The 21,579-nt window shown below is 35.1% G+C and overlaps 1 protein-coding gene across 2 annotated transcripts in view; it reads left to right on the top strand.

The window, feature by feature from the left end:
- The window catches only part of LOC106872737 (ras GTPase-activating-like protein IQGAP1), a 176,189-nt gene that overhangs the window by 29,042 nt on the left and 125,568 nt on the right, over positions 1–21,579 (top strand). For both annotated transcript variants that reach the window (XM_089342174.1, XM_014919820.3), the window contains exon 2: positions 6,719–6,815. Coding sequence is in view for 1 of the 2 variants with exons in the window: in XM_014919820.3 (XP_014775306.1) it covers positions 6,719–6,815 (97 nt within the window). In the remaining variant the exon portion in view is untranslated. The remainder of the gene's footprint in view (positions 1–6,718; positions 6,816–21,579) is intronic.

Below are 21,579 nucleotides of genomic sequence, written 5' to 3'. Positions count from 1 at the left end.
AAACCTGGGTTCTCACTCCTGAGGTATTTTTCGATATTGTTATTCAGGTCACTGCCTGGAATCGAACTCGGAATCTTGGGGTTGTAGCCTGTGCTCTTAACCACTGCGCCATATATATGCCAATGGGCAATTATGGAGTGAATTTTAGGGCTTATAAATCTAATATTTTCCTATCCTTCCTTAATACCGGTTCCCATATGCTATTCATATCTGCACTCAGTCTACTTAGGAGGTTGTTGTGTCCTAACATATGTGCTGCTTCTTTTAGTTTTCATATTTTCCAGTGGTGTTCTCTATCTATTATTTTAACATCATCCCACAGGGGGAGGTGGTCTCCATTTTTCCATACATGATCAGCTATACCTGATTTATCAATATCTCCTCGTGGGATGGAGTATTCTCTTCTATTGGCGGCTTTGAGATATTTGTGAAGTGTTGTATTACTCTTGAATACTGTCATAATATATTCTATGTGTATGCTTAGAGGAAAGGAGATTTAAAATTCAAGTCCTTTTTTCTAACAAAAACATGAGTAACATAGCTAATTTTCTCTAAGAAACTGTTTTCCTCAACTGATAATTAAAACCAAAAAATTACAGCAATCACTGACAAGTGAGTATGACTTTGTATTGTGTACCATTCTTTCAGTAATTGTTTTACATGCCTGCATAATCACAAGTAGATATACCTTCTTGTCCTTTTTACCCATGACTTGAATAGAACATGCTGGATGGGACAGAGCTATCTCATCACTCGGCTAATAATCATTTCAATTGTATGATGACCTTTAACTTAGAACTAATTTGCTTCTTGTGTGAGAATCTGGCATCAGCTTGTTATCAACAAATGCAGCAGTCGCCAATTTGAATTTGAATCTATCTTTGTTCTGGCTCTTTACATTCCAAGTTGAAATCCCTCTGGGATCAACTTTACCTTTCACCTCTCCAAGGTTGATATGATAAAGTATCAGTAAAAATTGCTGGCCATCTGCCCAAATCAAAAAAAAATTATTATTTAATGGCATTTTATCTAATAATACACTCAAAGAAAACATGTATCTGTATCTATAACCTTTTATTGGCCTCACAGCGACTGCCAATATTGATAAACACTTAAAGCAAACCATTAAGAGAATATTTTTATGATAACACAATGTAAATATTTTGTCAGTATTAAACATCTTACTACTTTACTTGACCCAAAACTTAGTAAAAAAAATAATAAAAATAAGTTGAGAAACTATTGTCTTCATGTCTTTGTGCATGGTGTTTAATATAAAATAAGAAGCTGATTTCATTTAACAAGATCAATGATCTGCTGGTTCATTGTTTTTTCCTGTTTTGAAGGTGAATATTTTTGACCGAGATTAAATTTACATTTTTGTTAGAAACATTTCGATAAAAACCAAATTTATGTTCTCAGAGTTTATTTTAGTAAATTAAATTGCATGATATTGGTGACTGTTTTTCTCCATTATGTTTTCCTTTGGGTATGAACAAGCTACATATTTCCTTGGACCAGGTTTTCAGTTGTCACTTTTTTCTCAGTATGGAAGCCAGTTACAGAATTCATGAAAGTATCCACCTTGGCTGCAGGATATCTCATTTCAAATAAAGTTTTATAGCAATTCTGTTTCCTTAACTAGAAGATAGAAGTTGCTGCTTAGAATACAGTAAACAAGAGATAATGACATTTAAAGTGTTTCTGTTTCCAAGGTGATGGTTTAAACAACTTTGTTCACAATCTAGTACAAATATTTTACTTTTAGATGGAATAGTGTAGAATATTTTTCATCAGTTTCATTGTAATTGTTTGTACCTTAATTATTTATCCTGAAGATTTCTTTGCTTTTCCTGATACTAAATAGTTTTACTTTTATCATTCTAAACTTTTTATAATATAGAGAATATGAGGCAAAGGTTGTAGATTATTGTATGACTAATCATGTGTTTAAACCTTGCTGTAATTAGTAATCTTAACAAATTTTCTTAACTTGGTACCTTCTTTGACAAATCTTTGTTGAATGGCTGGTATTAAGATGGCTAGAAACAGTTTTCCTTTTTGATAAATAACCCAATCCAAAGTTGAGAGATTCAATCTGCTAAATATGTCTGTTGGTCAACTAGCCAGGGACTGCTTGTCAGTTGGCCTGTATCTGTCCGGATCACCCACATGTGTGCTTTTGGCAGGGTCTGGGTGTTGTAGTGTGTGTGTGATGGAGGGGGTCTGGTGTGTATCTGGGTGTTTTGGGTGTGTGTGTGTGTCTGGTGTGTGGATGTGTGTTTGGGAGTCTGTCGGGTGTGTATCTAGTATCTGTCTGTCTCTCTCTCTCTTTCTGTCTCTCTCTCTCTTTCTGCTTGTCTCTCTCTTTCTGCTTGTCTCTCTCTCTTTCTGCTTGTCTCTCTCTCTCTCTCTCTCTTTCTCTGCTTGTCTCTCTCTCTCTCTGCTTGTCTCTCTCTCTCTCTGCTTGTCTCTCTCTCTCTCTGCTTGTCTCTCTCTCTCTCTGCTTGTCTCTCTCTCTCTCTGCTTGTCTCTCTCTCTCTCTCTGCTTGTCTCTCTCTCTCTCTGCTTGTCTCTCTCTCTCTCTGCTTGTCTCTCTCTCTCTCTCTGCTTGTCTCTCTCTCTCTCTGCTTGTCTCTCTCTCTCTCTGCTTGTCTCTCTCTCTCTCTCTGCTTGTCTGTTTGTCTGTCTCTCTCTCTCTCTCTGCTTGTCTGTCTGTCTCTCTCTGCTTGTCTGTCTGTCTCTCTCTGCTTGTCTGTCTGTCTCTCTCTCTGCTTGTCTGTCTGTCTCTCTCTCTGCTTGTCTGTCTGTCTCTCTCTCTGCTTGTCTGTCTGTCTCTCTCTCTGCTTGTCTGTCTGTCTCTCTCTCTGCTTGTCTGTCTGTCTCTCTCTCTGCTTGTCTGTCTGTCTCTCTCTCTGCTTGTCTGTCTGTCTCTCTCTCTGCTTGTCTGTCTGTCTCTCTCTCTGCTTGTCTGTCTGTCTCTCTCTCTGCTTGTCTGTCTGTCTCTCTCTCTGCTTGTCTGTCTGTCTCTCTCTCTGCTTGTCTGTCTGTCTCTCTCTCTGCTTGTCTGTCTGTCTCTCTCTCTGCTTGTCTGTCTGTCTCTCTCTCTGCTTGTCTGTCTGTCTCTCTCTCTGCTTGTCTGTCTGTCTCTCTCTCTGCTTGTCTGTCTGTCTCTCTCTCTGCTTGTCTGTCTGTCTCTCTCTCTGCTTGTCTGTCTGTCTCTCTCTCTGCTTGTCTGTCTGTCTCTCTCTCTGCTTGTCTGTCTGTCTCTCTCTCTGCTTGTCTGTCTGTCTCTCTCTCTGCTTGTCTGTCTGTCTCTCTCTCTGCTTGTCCGTCTCTGTCTCTCTCTCTGCTTGTCTGTCTCTGTCTCTCTCTCTCTGCTTGTCTGTCTCTGTCTCTCTCTCTGCTTGTCTGTCTCTGTCTCTCTCTCTGCTTGTCTGTCTCTGTCTCTCTCTCTGCTTGTCTGTCTCTGTCTCTCTCTCTGCTTGTCTGTCTCTGTCTCTCTCTCTGCTTGTCTGTCTCTGTCTCTCTCTCTGCTTGTCTGTCTCTGTCTCTCTCTCTGCTTGTCTGTCTCTGTCTCTCTCTCTGCTTGTCTGTCTCTGTCTCTCTCTCTGCTTGTCTGTCTCTGTCTCTCTCTCTGCTTGTCTGTCTCTGTCGCTCTCTCTGCTTGTCTGTCTCTGTCGCTCTCTCTGCTTGTCTGTCTCTGTCTCTCTCTCTGCTTGTCTGTCTCTGTCGCTCTCTCTGCTTGTCTGTCTCTGTCTCTCTCTCTGCTTGTCTGTCTCTGTCTCTCTCTCTGCTTGTCTGTCTCTGTCTCTCTCTCTGCTTGTCTGTCTCTGTCTCTCTCTCTGCTTGTCTGTCTCTGTCTCTCTCTCTGCTTGTCTGTCTCTGTCTCTCTCTCTCTGCTTGTCTGTCTCTGTCTCTCTCTCTGCTTGTCTGCCTCTGTCTCTCTCTGTCTGTCTGTCTCTGTCTCTCTCTGTCTGTCTGTCTGCATCTGTCTGCCTCTCTGCCTCTCTCTCTCTCTCTCTCTGCGTGTCTGTCTGTCTCTCTGCCTGTCTGCCTGTCTTGCTGCGTCTGCTTCCCTGCCTGTCTGCGTCTGTCTCCCTGCCTGTCTGCGTCTGTCTCCCTGCCTGTCTGCATCTGTCTCCCTGCCTGTCTGCATCTGTCTCCCTGCCTGCCTGCCTGTCTGCGTCTGCCTCCCTCCCTGCCTGTCTGCGTCTGTCTCTTTGAACATTGAGCTTTAACTTTGAATAAGTGTTTTAACTTTTGAACTTTTATGATAAATATTTTTTTAATCTATTTATTTGCATTATTTATTCACTTTGTATGAGTTCATCTAAAATTTATTCAAAAATATTACAGTAACATTTTGAGAAATATGATGGCATACAGTTTTTCAGTTTCATATATTCATTACTGTTTCTTTTGTTTTCAATGAATTTTAGTTTTTGGAAACTAGGTTAATCTGAAATATTGCTAGAGCTAATATGATGTGAGAACATCTCTTAAACATTTCTTCTGGTGATTAACTTTAAGAGTTAATGAATCTAAGACAAATGGAAAATCTTAGTTGAAGATAAAGTTTGAAGTAAATCTTAGTTGAAGATAAAGTTTGAAGTAAATCTTTCTTTTTATTCATTAAAATTTGCAGTTGAGTTTTGAGGAGATTGGTGATTTTCAGTTCTTCATTTTCACATTAAGAATATAACTCATAATCAGAGAGGTGTGTGCATGCGTGCATGCGTGCGTGCGTGCGCGCGCAGATAACGCTTGCTTCCCAACCACATGATTTCAGGTTCGGTCCTACTGTGTGCACCTTCAGCAGGTGACTTCTGCTATAGCCCCAGACTAACCAAAGCATGGAATTTATTTAGTAGACAGAAGCTGAAAGAAGCCTGCTGTAAATGTGTGTGTGTGTTTGTATCTCTTTGTCTTGACAACCTACTGGTTTGGTGAGATGTTTAGAAATCTGTAGGGATGTCTCCCCTTTTCACAACATAAGGAGAGCTTTATTTCAACATTGTGCAGTAAAATAACTTCCAGTAGTTAATGGAAATTACATTTTGAATGATGTATCCAATTTATGTATTAAAAGGGTTAGCTTTTATTTCTTATTATTCAATGGACGGCAGCAAGCTGGCAGAATCATTAGCATACTGGACAAAATGCTTAATGGCATTTCTTCTGGTTTTATGTTCTGAGTTCAAATTGTCAAGATCGACCTTGCCTTTCATCCTTTCAAGGTTAATAAAATAAGTACCATGTAATCAACTTGCCCCTACAAAATTTCTGGCCTTGTACCTATAGTTGAAACTTTTACTCTGTGGATGGATTTGGTTTAGTTTCTTGTGTATGAATATTTCACTAAAATATTTGTTACCCAAGCTGTCAATTCCATCAATTATTGATGGTTTTCAAGAATGTGAAATGATGCTGGCCTCTTCCTATTCCAAATGCAATGTCTGTTGTAACCAACCACATGGTCCCGGGTTCAGTCCCACTGCATGGCACCTTGGGCAAGTGTCTTCTACTATAGCCTCGGGCCGACCAAAGCCTTGTGCGTCGATCTGGTAGACGGAAACTGGAAGAAGCCCATCATATATTTATATATGTGTATGTGTGTATATGTTTGTGTGTCTGTTTGTCCCCCAAGCATCGCTTGACAACCAATGCTGGTGTGTTTGCGTCCCTGTAACTTAGCGGTTCAGCAAAAGGGACGGATAGAATAAGTACTAGGCTTACAAAGAATAATCTCTGGGGTCGATTTGCTCAACTATAAAGGCGGTGCTCCAGCATGGGCGCAGTCAAATGACTGAAACAAGTAAAAGAGTATAGGTTGTATTAGACCAAAGAAACTTTTAATAACTGGAAGCATATGGGAATTCTAAAATATTTTTAGTTTGTGAGAAGAATTGTTCTTGTCATACAAACTGTTGTGGAAGATGGGAGTGCTAGAAAGATTTGTGCAGTATAAGGTTTGAATGAGTTTGGGGTAGCATATTTTACATGGTAGAACAAATGTTAAGTTGAAAAGTACAAAGTATTCATTTAACCTTTAGTATTTAGATTACTCTGTCAAGTGTAATGCTTATTTATTATTTTTTGAATTAATCATGCACTATTTCAGCTTCAAGATTTTGATGGTGTGACTTTATTTTTAGAATAATACTGTAGGATGGGTGTGGGTTGGATATGACCAGTTTAAATGCTAAAGGGTTAATACAGCTTAACAATACCAAAAATGCTGAAAATTGTTAGACTTTCGACAAAGATTAAAAATAATGCACAATATTTTAGATATAGTTTCATGATTAACACTAGACATGCCAAATGTAATTTTGATTAAATTTCTCCAAGTGTTTATGCATGATAAAAGCTGTATATTTGTATAATTTTTACATATCATTGTCTTTGCTATACTGTATGCTTGATCAGTTTCATTTATTTTATTTCTGTTTGAACCAATTAGAACATCAATTATACCAGACTATAAAACTATCAAAATTTTCTAATTGGATACTTCTAATCTTAATATAGAAGTAATCAGATTTCTCATGAACAGAACAAACTGTTCCAGGTTTTCATATTGTGAGATATTGTTGTAGTGTCGTGGTTATTTTTAATTTTATGTTTTTGCTTCTTGTCATCTTCCAAAATCAAGTACTCTTAACTGTGTTATTAAAAAGGTAATTAAATTGTTTTCTTTTTCATCCCTTTTCAGCTCTCGACGATGAACGGCTTTCCGCTGAGGAAATGGATGAGAAGAGAAAACAGAATATGGCTTATGAATATCTTTGCCATTTAGAAGAAGCTAAAAAGTAGGTTTATTTTTTAACAAATATAAATTACTTGCTTTATGGAAATAGAGATTTATAATTAATTGTGAATGTTTAAATTAATCATTGCATACAATGGATAAGTTGATTCTTAGGCCAAGTTCAATGTTTAGTTTGCTCTTGAGTAGAGATTTGCTTTCCCTAATTAGGATAGATAGATTCTAAACTGGGAAAAAGAAATTATTGTAGTTAATAGTTAAGTAGTCATTTCCAATCTGAGGTTGTTGCTTATCCTCTTATTTTAAAAGTGCTACCTGGCCAGCTTTAAGCAAACATTATAGTGATCTGATAATTGGGACTTAAATTTCATATGAAAATAAACACTTGTCTTTTTTTTTGTTTGGTTGTTTTTAAAATTAATAGCTGTGTTGTTTTAATTTAATAGTCTTCAATAGCTAATATTTAATCAGTATTGTAATTATGTTTGAATATTTCTTCCAGTATTTTCTTTTCTGTGTTTTGTTTTTTACTATTATTATTGGTTGCAGCTAAACAATAATAACAATGTTCATTGCAACTGAAATCAAAATGCTTAACATTATGGTTATGTAAATTAAATTGGTAAATATAAAATATTTCTCAGTACCAATCTGCGTGTTAGTGGAACATGCTGAGACAAGTGAAGTTTAAGTATCTCGGGGCCATATTCACAAGTAATGGATGCTTGAACTGCAGGTGCTGACACAATAATATGCCAACTCCATCATTCAATCCTCAGAAAAGAGAGGTTGGTAAAACAGCCAAACTTGCTATCATTAATTTGGTTTTCATGCCTATCCTCACTGTCATGAATGTTGAGTAATGAACGAAAAAGTATGATTGCATGTACTCAACAGGGTGTGTAGCTTGGAGAGCAGAGAGACTCCCTAGGTTGAATCTCACATTGAGAAGTCAGAGCTCTGGTACAATGAACAAGTGACTGGAATGATAGTTGGTCATGCTTGGGAATCCAGCCAGAAAGTGTTAAGATGGCTGCTTCTGATAGGCCCCTATGGAGGAGGTGCCTGAAGACTCTATCCCTTCCTTGGGATAGTGAGTAGAAAAGATGGATAGATGGATAAAAGAAACTCTTTCATTATGTCACCCGGTCAGTGATAAAGGTGGATGTTAGATATTGACACTTGACTGAAACCATCAGTAATATAACCGGTAACTCAAATGAGCCAACAACATAGCCTCAGTGCTGTTACTTGTTAGAAATAGCAATCAAATCACTAGTCACAGGCTACTGTTTTAAGAAGGAAACAACACATTGGACAATGTAGTCCTAGAAATAGCAAAAGACCAGATAATCATGGCTGGAATACTATTAATCACATTTGCTTAATCAGAGCTAACTGAACAACTGTAGTAACTCAGAATAAACCTATATGGGAGCCTCTGCATGATCATTTAACCAGCTCATAGTAGCCAAATTTCCTGATTATTATCTGGTCGTAGAAAAAGGAATACATTGGATAATGTAGTCCTAGTTTCACATTGCCCAACAAAAGGAGAGAATAGTCTTGGTTAAAGCACTATTGATCATGTATCCAGGATCAGGACTGAATTGGAGCTAAACAACAACATTGTTTCAGATTATTCATACATGTCTTGGTGCAGGCATGGCTGTATGGTTAAGTAGTTTGCTTCACAACCATGCTACAGATTCAGCATCTTCAGCAAGTGTCTTCTATTATAGCCGTGAACTGACCAGTATCATGTGAGTTAATGTGGTAAACAGAAATACATAGAGAGGAAAGTTTGTGTATAAAATGTGTTTTAGTCACTCATTGTTTGGACAACCAATGTCAGCTTATGTCTCACAAAAGGAGGTTGAAAGTAAAAGTACTAATTTTAAAAATTAGTATGGGGTATTAAGACCTTGCTGAAGCATGGCTGCTGTCCAGTTGACTAAAACAAGGAAAGGAATAAAAGAATGCAATAAGAGAGTAATCCTCATGAAATAAATTGCATTAAAAGTTAGTTTGAAGTTCTATTAGTGCTTTTGTCTTTTCTCTTTTTAATGTAGTTTAATGAATATATCAAATACCTAACAATAATACTTAATTAAGAGTGTAGATGGTAACAAACTGACTGTAGTTTGTTGAATGTGCCAAGTGTAGAATTGGAAATCAACATATGATAATAGTGGACAATGCTGGGTTAAAAATTGCTACTGATTGAATATATATTAATACCAAGGAATAATATTGATCTGTTTCAATGAAACCCAGCCAGACCAATGAAGGTTTGTGAAGTAGCTTAAATTGGTTCTGAAAAAGTTAGTCATCCATAGACAGATCACAAAGGACTTATTTAATCTCATTTAGACTATGTGTGGAAAGGAAAATTAAGGTGGCATTACATAAGTTAAAATTGTAAAGTTAATGAAATTTAGAACTTGTTGGATAAAAGGAATTCTTTAGATAAAAAAAATTATTTGAAATATTTGCAAGATTGGGATTTAGTAAAGAAATACTCTATTTATAAAATGACCACCTAAGAGTACAAGTGGCAGAGTTGATTTTTGAGTAGTTTAGATTCAATGAAAATTTAACCCTTTTGCATTCTGGTTATCAGACTACTCCATCTAATGTAATGCTTATTTATTTGTATTGTTTTGAATTAGTCATGCATTATCGTGTAGCTTTGAGATTTCAATGATGTGATTGCTATTTTTACAATGACATTGTAGGGTAAGTGTGAGAAACCAGATCCGACCAGTTTGAATATAAATCAGGTAGAATATTTCAGCCAGATATGGCCATATTAAATGTTAAAGGATTTAATATTTGTATCTATGTTAGGAATGTAACTTGTAGCTGTTGTAACTTTTTCATAGATGTCTTTAGTTTATTTGAATTTCTTTCATAGTTTTAGTTTTTCTCTGATCACTAGCTACAGGATTCTGTAAAAAATCATTTGTTGAAATGTAACTTTACTTTTTTTTGTGATTGAATCATAGCTGTTTATCAGCGCAGGCATGGGTGTGTACTTAAGAAGCTCACTTTATAACCACCTGGTTTTGGGTTAATTCCTCTTATGCAGCATCTTGGGCAAGTATCTTCTACTATAGCCCCTGGCTTACCAATAATTTGTGAATGAATTTGGTAGACAGAAACTGTGTGGAAGCTTGTTGTATACATATCATCATTTAATATCCACTTTCCATGCTGGCATGGGTTAGACAGTTTGACTGGAACTGGTAATCCAGAGGGCTGCACCAAATTCCAATCTGATTTGGCATGGTTTCTACGGCTGCATGCTCTTCCTAATGCCAACCACTCCCAAAGTGTAATGGGTACTTTTAACATGCCACCAGCATGGGTGCCATTTACATGCCACTGGCAACAGCCATGATTACGATTTCACAAGTGCCATTTACACGACACTGGTAACGGCCACCACTATGATTTAATTTGGCTTGGCAAGTCTTCTCAAGCACGGCATATCACCAAAGGTCTCAGTCACTTGTCATCACCTCCGTTAGGCCTAACATTTGAAAATCATGCTTCACCACCTCATTCCATGTCATGTGTCTATATGTTCACCTCGCTGCTTGATAACTGTTATTGATTTGTTTATACCCCCCATAATTTAGTAGTTTCAGCGAGAGAGACTGATAGATACCAGACTTAAAACATTAAGCACTGGGGTTGATTTGTTCACCAAAACCCATCAATGGCTGCAATCAAAGATCCTTTTTAAATATATTTTTTCTTATAAAAATATCTTTGTATATAATTTGTGTTTGTAACCAGAAAAACATGTATGCACATATTCTGCTAGTTTTAACCTTTTACCTGTAATATTGGAGTTACACTTTGTCTTCTTGGATTAAGATATTGTAATTTTTGCATGCTGCTAAAATTTCTAAATGTAGCACTTTCAATTTGTTAACCTTTTATAAATTATAAGAATGAATTAGACAAAAGAAAACTTACCACAAGAGCTGTGAGCATTGCAAGCTTTACACCTCTTGAAAACTTCACTTTGTACTAACTTACTAAAATATCCACCTTTGCACATTTTTTTTTTTTTTTGCTTACTGTAGCTTATACTTTGCAACTCTGTTATCTCTATTTCATATTAACCCTTATGCTTCCATAGTTCTGTTAAAATACACTGCCTTTGTTTCAAGTTTGAAAATGATGGAGACTTCAGTAGAATAACTTTGTCATTATTAAGATGTTTAGAACATAAATTAACATGATGGAAGGGTTTTAGTTCACTTCAAATCAGGAAGTTGCTATCATGCAAGCTGGGGTAGTCTCAGGTGGTTTGGCATCAAAAGGGTTAAAGTATGCATTGTCATCATCACATCTGTTTTTTTCCATGCTGGCATGTGTTGGACAAGTCATCTTGACCCAATCCAGCACTAGTTGGAGAACCATATCTCATTCACGCATCTTAGTTTTGGCACAGTTTCTATGGTTGGATGACTTAACATTAACCACTTTACAGTGTATTAAGTGCATTTTATTTTGATACCAGTGATGTTACCATGTACCTTGCAAGATTAAATAGCTCATTCTTAGAGTAGAAGAGAGGGTGATGATAGAAACTGAGCTTTGAGATGGTGAGATAAGTGAAAATACAATGGGAGAAAAAGATTTATTGGTGTAAGAGGTTGGTATAAGAGCTGGAAAAAGAAGGCAATGACTAGTGACCAAGACCTTTGGTGATATGCTGTACTTGAGAAGACCTATCAATTCAGGTGAAATTGTAATCATGGCCAATGCCAGTGTCATGTGACTAGCACATAAGAAGCACCTTTCAAATGTAGGACTTCTTGGAGGCAATGTGGCCAATGCTGGTGTCATGTAACTAGCACCTGTGCCAGCGGCACATAATAAGCACCTTTTCAAGTGTTGGGCCTCATGCAGGCAATGTGGCTGATGCTGGTGTCACACAACTGGCATTGTGTGGTTGGTGTTCGGAAGGGCATCCAGCTGTAGAAACCATGCCAAATCAGACTGGAGTCTGGTGCAGCCCCTCAGCTTAACAGTCCTGATCAAACCATCCAGCTCATGCCAGCATGGACAACAGATGTTAAATGATGTTGTGGTGAATAATGGAAGAGAAACAAACACGAGTGATAGAGAGGCTGTGATAGCAGCTACTACTTTGGTAGTAAGAGAATGAGTGATTAAAGAATTTACAATTCACAACTGCATACTGTTTCACAAAAACGAAATTAAAATTTTATGATAAATGAAACTATTTAGATACGTCAACTCTATAACTATTTCTAACTTTTGATGTTATTCTTGTATTATTTTATTTTTTACCATTGTCTGAATGCAGTCTGATATCTTTGTAATTTTGGACTTTAGATATTTGAAGTACACGAAATTTTGTATTTGTTGCCAAATTTGATTTTATCTAGTAATAAATATGGTGTCATTTTGTAGACTAGAGGACAGCGTGATGTAAAATCATTGTTCTATTTTCCATCTAATTTGGACTTAGATGCCTGCAAAATATTTCTCTATCTGCTTTACTCCAGTGACATCTTATTTTTTCAAACACAATCTAACTTGTCAAGATCTTCAATTTAATTTCAAACACTTTTTGCTACATATGTGTCTGAGAGTTTTTTTTCTTCTTCCATATGACATCATACTTGTGCACACAGCATATAGACAAACTACATTTTGTACATGAAGAACTAACTCAATCTTTATCTTTGTATCTGAGATTGTGCCTTTATTCCAGTCAAATGATTGGAATAAAATCTTCCCAGAACAAATATCTTATGTAACATCTGACATAGATGCTTTTAACACCTTTATATCTGAACATACTAGAGCAACTTTTATTTTAATTTCTTTTTTTTTTTTTTTGTTAGATCCCTATAGCAGTTCTTCCTGTTGGCTTGACTATAGTCTTGTAATTTTTCCATATTCTTTCATCAGCGACTTCTCATTGACCTATTTCCACACCTTTCTTTTCATGGCCACAGAGGGCAAATTTGCTGGAGTTATTTGAAACTTCTCTTTCAATGACATGTTTTGTATTGACACACTGTCTTATGTAAAACACTTCACATGACACATCACGGCATAGAGCAGTTGCAAACATCCTACTCCTTACTGAAGCCTTATTTTTTATCTTTTTTTTTTTTTGCCTCTATACATATGTAGGTCTACTTTCCTGATAGCTTCTTTCTTGTCATCTTTTTTATTTATTTCTTACAGCCATGACTAATATATCACTGTTAGCTTGTCCTCTGTCTCAAAGAACAAAACAGTGTACCACTTTGAGTTTGTGTTTCCCCATTTGTATAAAATATCTGATTGTACAATTTGAAGATAAACCTTTTGACATCGGTTTCCACTCCCATTTTCCTCCACAAAATAAATTCATAACCACCTATTTGGTTTCGAAAGGAGCTAATTACTCTCTGGAGATAAATTTCCTGTCTTAGATTGCCTTTAAGATCAAACTAGTGGCTAGTTAGCATTTTGAAGTTTGTTATAATTGATAAATTTGTTTGTTTTTAAATAATGAAGCACCTTTGTTTATATTCCTACTTTTTTCTATTCTACTATGGGTTGAATAAGACTTCTTGAGTATTCTATGGACAAATGTCCTCTCTGACACCAGCCCCTCCTATTTTTAAATAAGGCATGTTATTTCATGCCTTTCAATGTTGAAACACACACCTTTGATGGCTTTTCAAACACTTTCTGTCAATGAAATTTCATTTGCAAAACTATGGTCAGCCTGAGGTTATAGAAGATACTAACCAGAGATGTCATGCAACAGGATGGAACCTAAAACTGTGTACTTGCAAAGTTTCTTAACTGCAGAGCCATAGCTTTTAATCCTTTAGCATTCAGATTATTCTGTTGAATGTATTCTATTTTCATTGTTTTGAATTAATCGTATATTATAGCTTCAAGATTTCCATGAAGTGATTGTATATTTTTAGAATGACATTTTTTGCTAAGTGTTAGAGGCCAGATCTGGTCAGTTTGAACATTAAACAAATAGACTACTCTGGCTAGATATGACTGGTTTAGATGCCAAAGGGTTAAATTTAATATAAGTGAATGGAAGGTTTAGGGATTGGAGAGGATACAAATAACCAGTAGGAAATTTTGTTTACTTAGTGTAGCAGTTAGACATTGAAAACTGATGACTAAATACTATGCACATGAAAGTGGAAGCGAGGTACTTTCTTAAAGGAGAAACTACTCAGCTTTGAATATTTTGATGACTACTTTCCATTGGGACTCAGTCTTTATAATCTGGCAGATTAGGTACTAGGTTTTTATTCATGGTTGTTAAATGATTTCAAAGGAAGTGTAGTGAGCATTCTAAAGTTTGTGAGTCTACTCTTTCTTCAGTTGTATGTAGATCCTAGTGTTTGTTTACATAATTGGCTTTCAGTGTAGAAAAGGAATCCTTTTGTCACCAAGGATCACACTAACTGAACTCGGTTATTCCAGTAGCTTAACGATAGAAAAGTTTTTTAAAAATATGTGTATTTCCATTTCTAAATAAAGTAATAGCTTCTTAATTTAATTTACCAATTTGAAAACCTGGCTGTGTACACTATCATTTGATCTATCTGCAGTCCTAATTTCTTTTACACAAGAAATTATATTTTTGTATTTAAATGGCATGTGAAATCATGTTGAGCAACTATCTTAAATTCAAGAATCACATTTTCAAAAGCATCAACTAATTTGATATATATATATATTTAAATAAAAAAAGTGAATTTTAAAATGCCTAGGATACACTACTTAATAGAAACTCTGAAATGAGGTAGAATGAATCTTCTCAGTGAATTCTGTATATATACCAATTTGGAAATATAAGCATTTCTTTATACTGCATATACTATACTTTTATTTAGGTTATTCAGATTTAATTATTGAGTAAATGATAACGTATTTCATTAATCATTTGGTATGCAAGGATATGTTTTTGTGTTTTGAGTAATTGGTTAATTTATTGTAAAGTTGTATTTTTTTTTTTTTTTTTTTTTTTCAAGGTTATCTGGTAACCTGAATACCTTTTGGAATATGTATAGAACAAATGATACATCATTAGTTAATGAACTATTCATCTCTCCAGTCTGTTGGAGTAGTTAATGTCAACTAATTTAGCATTAGTCAGCAATAAGGATTACAAGAAATTAGAATATTTTACTAAGTGAATTCCAATACTCATCAGTAATTTAAAAAATAAATAATTACAAAATAGATTAGAATCTGCTATAAAAAAAAAGAAAAGAAAATAGATGCTAACCAATTTAAATTGTAGTTAAAAGTTCTGACTCAATTTAATAACAGAGATGAAGAAATCTTAGTCACTAACAGATCATTATTTATTGTATTCACTAAAGTGCAAAGATGAATCACTTCACTATTGCTTAGAAGTAAGATTTTCGTATTTAAAGAATACAATAGTGTGGTCAGTGTTTTCTTTTTTCTCAACCTGGTATGTTAACTTAAAAACATTGTAACTGAATTTTTAAGCTGAATAGTTTTTCTTTTAGTATATAAATCCCACCTTATGTTGAATTATAATAAAATAACAAAAAAACTCCTCATTTAGAGAGAATTTTAAATTCTGCCTATCCAAAGTTATATTCTTGGCCAGTGACTGAACGGTACATTATTCTTTGACCCTGTAAACATAATACAGACATAGGTAACACATAGAGTTCAGCAAATAGTTGACATTAGTAAATGTAATATTTGCTCCAAAAATATAATAATATACCAGAAAAGTTGGTGGTAAAAATGTTTCGAAAAGACTATCACATTAGTCGATTGTCAAAGTATTTAAAAATGATTGTATGCTCAAAGCAACTTTTTCATTATATATGTACCAGAAAATAATATGGTTGGTTGGATATTGGTAGTTTCATTGATTTTTAAATAATGGTATTCAGATGTTTATAGATATGTTCAAAATTTTTATGCTATTACTCTGACTTTGCTCATTTTGCTTTTTTATATGTATAAACTTTTTTCTAATTTTATATTAAAATCTTTAAAATAAAGCCACGTTATTGGCATTAGTTAACATACAACATAGCTAGTAGCAGCAATATGTATTAAAAGTTATCTCTTCTGTTCATGTATGTTTGTGTTACATTTTTAGTATAACGTGATTTTCATTATTATGGTTTAGGGACTTTATATTGTAGTTAATCTATAAGTTAGTCACAAAACTAATTCTGTTCAAGATTTCGAAATTTGTTTTTTAAAATATTTGCTCAATTCTTGGAAAGTATTTATGAGATATATATTAATACCAATTAAATGTAGACATAAGAATTTCCAATTAGAACTTGAGACATTAGTAGCCATAATTTTACATTGATAACCTCAGTATGGAGAATTCAGATGAATTAGTGTGAGTTAGGCACATCTTGTGTACATTGTCTATTTAATGTTACATCTTAGACCCACTGACTACCTATTTCATGAAACAGATGGTCTAAAGCATTACAAAATTTATAAAAAGGATTAAGAACTATAATGTAAAAAAGAACAAACTGTTGCACTTAATATCAAATCTGATAAAAATCTGTTCTAAAGAATGTCAGTGAGATATATTTTTGATCAACCCCCACCTCCCTCCCAAATATAAAGATGCCTTCTGTAAAAGGGTAGACTTGGCTGGTGTTAACTGCAATACAAATCAACTATTAACCTTGGTCAACAAGTTCTGTTACAACTATATATGACCAGCTGTAAAATAACTGCTTCAAACTGCATTGTTTTAATCACACCATCCCAAATCTTTTACAATCGATTATGTCCAATTGAAATCTAATACTTGACAAACTTCTCTCGTTCCTAAGAGTATTATCCATCACACACCCTATCATTACTGATAGTTGCAAAGTTCTTTAAAATTTTCCTTAATCATTAACCCTTTAGCATTCAGATTACTCTGTTAAATGTAATGCTTGTTTATTCACATCATTTTGAATTAATCATGCATTATTTCATTGTTTTGAGATTTTGATTATATAGTTGTTTTACTTTTAGAATGACATTGTAGAGAGATTGATGAGAGACCAGATCTGGCCAGTTTGAACATAAAACAAATAGAATATTTAGGCCTGATATGGTCAGTTTAAATGCTAAAGGGTTAACTTTCAGTGAAATGCCACCAACTATATTCACTCTTATGCTGTTGCTATATACCTCCCCTTCATCTCAACCTTTAAACTTGCTGTTTCATTCAGTTGCTAATATTAGCTAATCCTACCAAACATCCACTTGCTACAGTACTACACTTTATCAAATGGAAATCTGATAAAACAAATGTTTACTTCATGGAAGAAGACTTGCTTCCTATGAACAACTCTCAGTTTAAAAGAAAGCTCTCTATTTCTATCTCTCCCATGTTTCAGTAGTTGAGTGAACAATTACAATAAAATTTATAAATTATGTAGATGGCTATCTTTAAATTTAGCTTAGGATGCTAGTGTTCAAAAGAAAAAAGGCTTTTATTGAAATACAAAAAGCAAGTTTTGTTTCTTGAAAATAATTTTGGTAATGCTAAAACTGAATCCTTCATGAGAGATAATTGCAGATAAGTATTTTCGCCATGAATTAACTAGGCTTTTTCTCTTTGGATCCAAGAAACATTTGGAAAATAGTTGATTCTGGAAAGCTCAACACTTCTTTTATTCAATGATATTCTAGGTTAAATAACCATCTTCGAAATCTGTTATAGTGTAATGATTCAGTCATTGGCCAGTTATGTTATTTTTCTGCTTCCTCTGCAGTAATTATGTTTCTCCTCTACAGAATTGCTTGCTACATAGTACTCCCCTGCACCCACCTGTCTACTTTGAGCCATCACTATTCTTTTAATCCCTAAAACGCACACATGCCTCATCTTTGTTCTTTACTCCTTGTATTACTCTCTCCTCATCTGCTCTGGAAATTTCCTTACACAATAGGAAGCATAATGTCTCCTTATATATACAACAAAAGATATTTGGTAACTATTGTGCTTATCTCTTCATTCTGTATTAGTATGAGTTTAGAGGATGAAAGCCATATTGCAATAGGAATAGCAGTTTTACTTCCGATTCACCTTATCTCAAGATTCCAAACTCCTTTAAATTATTCTTATAGAATATCTAAGGAGAAACGTGAAAAGACAATGTTTGATTCTAGTTTGAAATCATTCTGGTTTGAAATCAAAGTAAGTTTTTGGAAGTCAGAAATACATTTTGCATTATGAAACTCCATGTTTTCCTAAACAAGCTTCTATAACACAAGGGAGTCCTGTATTAAATTTCTAAAGTCTGATAAATTTTGTTAAACGACAGAGCTAAATCATTCAAGTAGCTTTTCTTTTTCTAATGACAAGGCAATGAATGATAATTACTATTTACATTAAGATTTTCTTTTTAAATTCCTGAAGTGTTTTTGCAAAAGATGATACAGTATAAATATTTAATGAGTTTTATGCATGCTTATTTTTCCTATCATTCACTTAAAACCCCTTCTTTTGGCACAGTCTACTTGAAAGTTCTTTATTGATTTTTGTGTAATAGCTTGTGCAGAAATATATACTTTGTATTTGTCTGATGGGGATAAGATGGCAGCTTTAGGTTATCTCTTATGTTCAGCATTCACATTAGTCATGTTAGTTTTTCTTTTTTGTCTCCATAATAATACATCATTCAGATAAATTTCACTGTTTTGATTTTATTACTTTGAAAATGTTAGGTAATGTCACCTTGTTAATAGTAGTATTGGCAGTATGCTGAAAATCAAACCTATCGGCTCACTTGAATTACCATCTTATGTTTGCTTCACTTTATTTTTCCTTTTATTGTCTGACCTAAAGAAAAACCTTGTAGGAATATCTAATGAATGCATCTAAGTCTTTTCCTGGCTTTGTTCATAGTGGTGTTCTAGTAGATGTACCATATGTAAACCATCACTACTTCAAAAATTATGTAATACAGGATTTTGTAGAGTGTTTTTTTTTGTTTTTGTTTTTTGAGGAAAAGAAATTTATTTACATCAATCTTTTTTGAAGATAAAATTAATGTTTTGCTATTATTTAGTGTCATGCTATGCTGTATTTATCTGAGTATTTATCGTTATTCACCTGTTGCACTGTATTTATCCAAGTAAAGTTGAAGTCTGCTAGAGCCTGGCCTTTCAACTGAAAATCTAAGCTCCGGCATTGAACTGATACCTATCTTAGCATGTAAAATGCATGCAATGCCACCAATATTGACATAGCAATGACATTACATCACCCCAATGCATTTAACTCCTTCTGTTATTCAAGAACTGCATAATTCCAGCTTGAGATATAAGTGTAGTTCATTTCATTTGCATTGATATCAAACTGGAGTTTCATTTTCATGAGACATTTGGTGGGGGTGGGGGTGGGGTGATCATATCTATCTGCCTGTCATGAAAGATGGACTGTCTTCTTGAAAGAGGGACAGTCCAATAATTCAAAAGCTTATGGCTCAATAGACATTCATTGAGCCATCACTTGGTGAATCTACTCTTCAACCCACAATTTCATTTGATTCTAGATAATAACAGAGGTTTTCATTGATTTAGATTTGATCTTATCAAGCTATATGCAAGTCAGTATCACAAAATCCACAAGCATTGTCTGACCCTAATACTCTTGAACATTATTTCTAGCAAACGCATTTCTTAATGCTTACCTAATTTTCTTCTTCCTCATTTTGAACTCTTACTTTGTCCACCTTGAGTATGCATCACATTAACAAACCATATTTCTTGATATAAACATGATCCATATGCTTGTGTATTCATGCTTTAATTTCTTTAGGTCATACATGCACTGTCTGAAGTAATTTGGGTTTTATTGTTGTGTGTTGAACAATCAGTCAAGGTTGACCATGCAGGCCTGATCAAGATGTAGGAATGTTGGCAGTTCCCCTTACAAACAAGTTTCCCCTGTCCCTGCTCCATTCCACCATTATTATCCAGGGTAAAGAATGCTAACTTTGGCTGATATAGCTTGGCACCAGTGATGCCAATTGCCTCATTTAAGGTGTTGCTGTCAGAATGCAAAGAACCAAAACTGATATTGCAAGACATCTTATACAATTCTCTAACAGTTCTGCTAATCCAGCACCCTGGGCTGGTACTTTTTTTATCTTTTTATTGACCTTTGAGATGAGGAAAGGCAAAATTAACCTCAGCAGGACTTAGCTGTGAGAATCAGAACATATATAGTGAGGTATTCTCTCCAATACTTTGATTCTGCCTAGTAACCCCCTACCTTTAGATATTTTGCATATGTATCTTCACTATATCCAGGCTACCATACTTCAAATTTCAGTCAGTTTCTTGTCTTGTTGCTGTTGTGCTACACTGTACATCATGCAACTGAATTGTGCTAATTATTGTTAAACATTTTTTTAAATGCACTAACTTGATATTTCTATGTTTTATAACATCAGTTTCTCCGAGAGAGATGAAAAATAAAATCAACATAATCATAGGTGCAAGAGTAGCTGTGTGGTAAGAAGCTTGCTTCCCAACCACATGGTTCCGGGTTCAGTCTCATTGTGTGTGGCACCTTGGGCAAGTGTCTTCTACTATAGCCTCGGGCCCGAAGCTGTAGTAGAAGACACTTGCCCAAGGTGCCACACGCAATGAGACTGAACCCGGAACCATGTGGTTGGGAAGCAAGCTTCTTACCACACAGCTACTCTTGCACCTATGATTATATATATATATATATATATATATATATATATATGTATATATATATATTAGCAAGGTTTAGAATCAAAGGGCCTTGGAGTCAATGTTGCAAAAACCAAAGTTCTAGTAAGTAGGAAGGCGAACACATCACACACCCCTTCAGGTAGATGGCCCTGCTCGATCTGTAGAAAAGGTGTAGGTAGAAACTCCATAAGATGTACCCAGTGTAAGCTATGGACACAAGACATGTAGCAACATCAAAGGAAGATTAACCGGGAAGATAGCTTTTGTGTGCGGCAGATGCACAAGGGCAATAAACACCAGATACTCAGAAAACAGATTCCATCACATGCCAAGGGTAGAAACTAAATTGGATGTGTTGTTTAGAACACCTTAACCTGCTGTAAGCATCCAAGGATACTATCTCGTATTGATGACCTGTACTAATTAAGCACCAACTAGATCAGCTGATGATATGGTTGTCTGCACTGATGGATTGCATTACTGTATCACAGAATTTCACCATTAGTTGTGGATCATCAGCAATACCAAAAGCAAGAGTGAAAATCCCTCAAACCAATATAGTAGAATAATGGCCAAAGAGCCAATGATGTTGTGAAAGCCAACAGGCTATGAATAAATTAGCGGTTAGCAACAGTTACAAACATTGCTCCTATTACTAATAGCTAATTTATTCGTAGCCCACTGGCTTTTCACAACATCACTAGTTGTTTGGCCATTGTCATACTATATCAGTTCAATGACTTTTGCTCTGGCACTTGGTACAAGGCTGGCTATTACTGATGATCTGCAACTAACAGTGAAATCACATGATGCAGTAGTACCATCCACCGGTGCAGATGATCATTTTGTCAGCCAATCTAGTTGCCACTTAATTAGCACGTCATCAACATGAGCTAGTATCTCTGGGCATTTACTGCAATTTAAGGCATTCTAAACAACAAATCCAATTTACACTGGATGGACTAGTTATTATTTGTTGCAAACACTGCTCCTATTGCTAATAGCTAGTTTACCCATGATTAATCCAAAAGTTCTAC

Source organism: Octopus bimaculoides, chromosome 2 (assembly GCF_046866305.1).
Source record: "Octopus bimaculoides isolate indiv1 chromosome 2, ASM4686630v1, whole genome shotgun sequence".
In the NCBI taxonomy this organism is placed as follows: domain Eukaryota; kingdom Metazoa; phylum Mollusca; class Cephalopoda; order Octopoda; family Octopodidae; genus Octopus; species Octopus bimaculoides.
Note: the sequence above shows the minus strand (reverse complement) of the source record. Positions and strands in the feature narration are given on the sequence as shown.